Consider the following 4979-nt stretch of genomic DNA (forward strand, 5'->3'; position numbering starts at 1 on the left):
TAAAATTTAAAAATAGATTAAAGTATTAAATAACTAATTTCGGTAAATTCGATATTTTCGGTATACCGTTTTTAAAAAAAAGGCAGTATACCGGTTTATCGACCTTAAATCAATATACCGGTATAATCGTCACCCCTATAATATACCCTTATACTCTATAGAATGCAATAAGGTGGGTGACATGAGAATTTAGTTGTAACTCATGAAAATCAATTTTTTTTTTGTTTAAATATTGTAAGGTTGTATTTTTGTTACACAGAAGAAAAACTCTTATTTATTACTAACCACCGCGAGTGAATTACCCATTTCGGTTGCAGATAATGTATTAAAAAGATGATCTTACACAGCGTTGCCCGTGATAAATTAAATGCCCGAGGACTTATCCTTTCTTAAAGTCTGTTAAATGTAAACTCCACACATTTTTACAAAAATTATTAGGGTTGTTAAACTCAAATATAAAACACAGGTGCAAAATGATATTCAATCATAATAATGTTTTTGTTTACAATGTATATAACTGTGAAAATATCATACAAATCAGTGTACAACCATTCCGAAGCTTTCTCAGGCGAATAAATAAACCAACAAACAGTCAAATGTATAATATTGTGTGTATTTAATTACATTTAATTTGTTCGTTTATAAATCATATTATATTAAAATTTATTACCCACTTTTCAGTTATAATAATAATAATAATAATAACATCGTTTTTTTAATTTCAAAATGATCAATTTTCCAAAACTTTGTGGTAACCCTATAACTATATTACTTTCTGTCATTAATGCCAATAATATGTATCAAAAATATTTGATTTCTGTTTTCTGAAATAAAATTTCCTCATGAACCATATAGAACAGGGATAGGCAACTCAATTTTTTAAAAGTAAAAATATAGCGGGCCAGAGAACATAAAAAGAAAGAAAAAAGGTCAGTACAATTTATTATTGACCGATTTTATTTTATAAATATAATAAATTTAAAATAAAAAATAATCCGAACATTTTATATTTTTATTAAGTAATTTTAAATGTAGCACAGGCCAGTTAAAAATGGTGCGCGAGCCGCCCATCCCTGATATAAGGCATTAGATGAGCTATTATTTTAAATTGCGTGTGTTCATATACGTACAATATAGATTAATGTAGTTTAAAATCAAAAAACGATGCTCAGCTACAACGTGAAACGTTTGGTATTATATCTTACTTAAATCGATTTCCGAAAAAGATTTATAATTTGAACGACAAACAATATAATATTATTATTTTATATTATCTAATGATATAGCTATAATATTATTTTATAGGTACTCTCTTATATTACACACATAACGTTTTGTATTGTGGTCTGGGCCGGGAAGAGCGGGGCCGCGCCGCAGAAATGGCTGATTGGCTCCGGCAGCGGCGGCAACACCGAGTCACCCGATGCTGCGCGTGTACCCGCTGTACGCTATACAGCGATACTCAGCAAGCGTGAAAGCGTAACTGGCACGGAGCATCCGAGCCGGTGTCGCAAGCGTTATAAATATGAACGGGACACGCGATTCGACTGTCAGTAGTGATCGGTCGTCGATCGCGTGCGCAACCGCGGGCCGCCTGCAGACTCGATAACCATCATTCACGGTATACGAAATAATATTATTATCGTGTTTTATAGACAGTTCGTATTACAATATATCATACATGCGGCACGTACACATCATATAGTTGAATACTACTCGTAGTCTAAGGCGTTGTTTCCGCCAAAAACCCGTCGACTGATGGCGCGGCGCAGAAGGTCGCGTACAGTCGACATGGGGCCCACCAAGCTGTTAGTGTACTTTGCGCTGTGTTTCGCGATATTCGCGAGGGCAGGTTATTCGCGCGAGATACCCGTCAAACAGGTGGGTGATGCTGCGATGATCACGCCGGCGATGTTGGTCGCCGCCACCGACATTGCTGCCACGTCGGCGGCGGTAAGTGACGACCCAAAGGCAGTGGCCGCGTCCGAACACCGGTCGTCCGCGGTGGAGCTACCCCCCTCGTCGTCGACGTCGTCGGCTTTGGCGCCGGCACAGGATCAGGCGGTGGCCGCGTCTCACAAGAAAAAGAAAAAGAAAAAGTCGTCCAAGTCTTCTAAGGGCGGTGGGTCGAAGAAAAAGTCCGATCACCATTCGAAGAAAGGTCACAAGGCCGACAAAGGCTACAAGACTAAACACCACTTTGACAAAGGCGACAAAGGCAAGCACGGTAAGGAGGAGCATGAAGGTCACTACAAGAAGGAAGGTGGACACAAAAAAAAGAAACACGACGAAGCAGAGAAGTACGGTCACCACCACAAGGGCGAGAAGGGTCACAAGGGCGCTAAGTTCGGCGAAAAGAAGGGCCATAAGAAGGGACACAAGACGAAAGGGTACCATAACAAGTTCCACAAGGACGAATACCACAAGGAACACAAGTTCTACGACGACTTCCACAAGGGCGGGCACCATAAGAAACACGGCGCGCACCACAAGAAGCACGAGAACAAGCAGGGCAAACATAAGAAGGGTCACCACCACAAGTCGGGACACCATGCGGACAAATATGGCAAAAAGGGACATAAAGAGAAGGGTCACTACGACAAAGAGCACAAGGCACACAAGGGCAAAAAGGGCCACGACGAACATCATTCGCATCACGAAGACTACGGCAAGAAAGGAGGACACAAACACCACAAGAAGTACGGATACAGCAAGAAGAAGCAAGGATAAACCATCGGAAACCAGGCCCAAGTTATATTCACGTACTGAATCATTAATTTGTTTTACCATTATTACTACCTATTATTATTATTATTATTATTCTTAATATTAAATTCATGTTTGCTTGTTATTTATTGTTTTGTGAATTGTCGTGCGAGTATGATAATATATATTATATTTTATATATTTTATATATTACATTATGTTAATAATATAATAGCAAAAAAAAAGAAAAAAATAATAACTAAATATGGTCAATTTTATTTTCAATTTAACGCGTCGTTTAATTTTCACTCCTTCCCACCACAGCTTAACTATATATTCTGATATTCGGCAGTCGTGAGGTTTCAACGATTGATTTGTATCGATTAGACACATTGCGCAATTTAATCAAATAAACGTACGAAAAAATATGTATATACATAATATAATATACATAACAGCAAAACAGAGCTCTGCCATGACCGGGACACCGACTTCGCGTCTAATACAAGAGGTCGTTTATACATCGTACTATCTACTAATGGGCCGTCGATTCATAAGAGTATAGATGTGCGTCCGTGACGAGGGGAAAAAAAAATTAGCTGGACAAAATATACAGTGACGGTGTTGGGCATTCGGCTCGTTTCGTTCGACCTTGACGCAGAACAACGGTATATTGTGATACCAGTTACTGAAAATCCAATAGAAATGATAAATCACGGCATCCGGAAAAATATTCTGATACGGCGATGAGCTCTGAAAACATGTGACCTCTTAAATTTATTATTGTTTTCGTCGGTGGTCAGAAGTTATCCTCAGATTGTAGAAACTATTGAAAACATTCGATCTAAGCCTGGTTTTTGGAACGGAAATAATATGATTTACAAAACTTTTATACGCCATTGTAAAGTGTAAACTAATATATATGATCGAAATCTAAAAAATTTTGAACGAATCGCGTTATAAGCACTGAAAAAAAACCTTATTGAGTGACATTCGCATCAAATTTTTTCCAAATTTAATAGGTACCTCAATCACCGTGCAAACGGGAACAGTACTTTATGTTAAATAATATCATTCTTTTACATACATAAAAACAAATATGTCATTTTTATGATATATTTTTGGCGGTAAGTCTAAAAATCTATTATCAACTAAATTTTTATAATGACCCATTGACCTCCCTCGATCAACTCAAAATAATCTTCTGCCGGTTCTAGTACACAATATTTATGGCTCTAAATAAACCGTTTTAGTCTTATTGGAAAACGTTAGCTCATTCAAAAAATATATACGAATAATAATAATAATAAATCCTTGAATAAATCTATGTTCATAATAAAAATAAAATATTTTTTTAATGTATATTTCAACATTTTTTATTTTTATTTAAAAAAGCCTCAGAGATTTATTTAAATGTTAATGTAATATATATTTTTTTAATTTCTTTACTCTTCTGAAAATCATTTTACGGTCTAAAACGCTTCAATAATATGACGTAGTAGTGATTTTATGGCAGTGAAAGAAGTAGGCATAGCCCGTAACGATAATACATAGCACGTGATAAGTATAATGATGTCGAATTATTTAAATATAAGAACAAAATCAAAAGCTAACAACACAAGACGGCGTCAAGTGAACCTTTCTGAGCTGAAATCGCGAAATACTCAACATAATTATAATATGATTTAATAACCGCAATAACGCAATAACACTGCCTCATTTACATATTATTTTACAGAAGGTGGTTATTGTACACGGTTTCGATTGACCGATTAATTATAATTTCTGCATAAATGATCTGACAAATTCTGTAGTTAAGTCTTTACGATATGTGTGTTAAAAACTTATATTAATATAATTAATACAAACATATTATCATGTTGTGTTAGTTTGGACATACGGGTTTATATTATTATTATTGTTATTTATTATTACTACGATACTGCCCTAAGTATAATAAATATTTGCATCCGACTTATGTGAGACTTATTAAACATGTCCTAGCATAACAGGCACTTGGCTAACATACTAAAAATTTAACTATTGTAGAAACAAAAATGCAAATTAAAAAACGGGCATCGATAAAACAAAACTTCATTAGAATATAATATAAGTATTATAAATGTACTCGTAAACTAATATTTTTTTTTTTTATGATACATTACGCCCTTTTTTCCCCGTGTTAGGACCAGTGAAGTGGAGAAGTTGATATTTTCCAGAAACTATAGTCCAACCAACCTACCTACCCAGTCACCCAAAACTTAAGACAGAAT

The 4979-nt window shown here is 35.4% G+C and overlaps 1 protein-coding gene across 1 annotated transcript; it reads left to right on the forward strand.

Moving 5' to 3' along the window:
- The first annotated feature begins 1569 nt into the window (after positions 1–1569).
- LOC113549094 (histidine-rich glycoprotein-like) lies at positions 1570–2869 on the forward strand. The gene has a single exon (XM_026950250.1). It carries the CDS (start codon positions 1759–1761, stop codon positions 2728–2730), a length of 972 nt encoding a protein of 323 aa, XP_026806051.1. The 5' UTR covers positions 1570–1758; the 3' UTR covers positions 2731–2869.
- Positions 2870–4979: the final 2110 nt, after the last annotated feature.

The sequence above is a fragment of the Rhopalosiphum maidis genome, chromosome 4 (genome assembly GCF_003676215.2).
Source record: "Rhopalosiphum maidis isolate BTI-1 chromosome 4, ASM367621v3, whole genome shotgun sequence".
Taxonomy (NCBI): Eukaryota; Metazoa; Arthropoda; class Insecta; order Hemiptera; family Aphididae; genus Rhopalosiphum; species Rhopalosiphum maidis.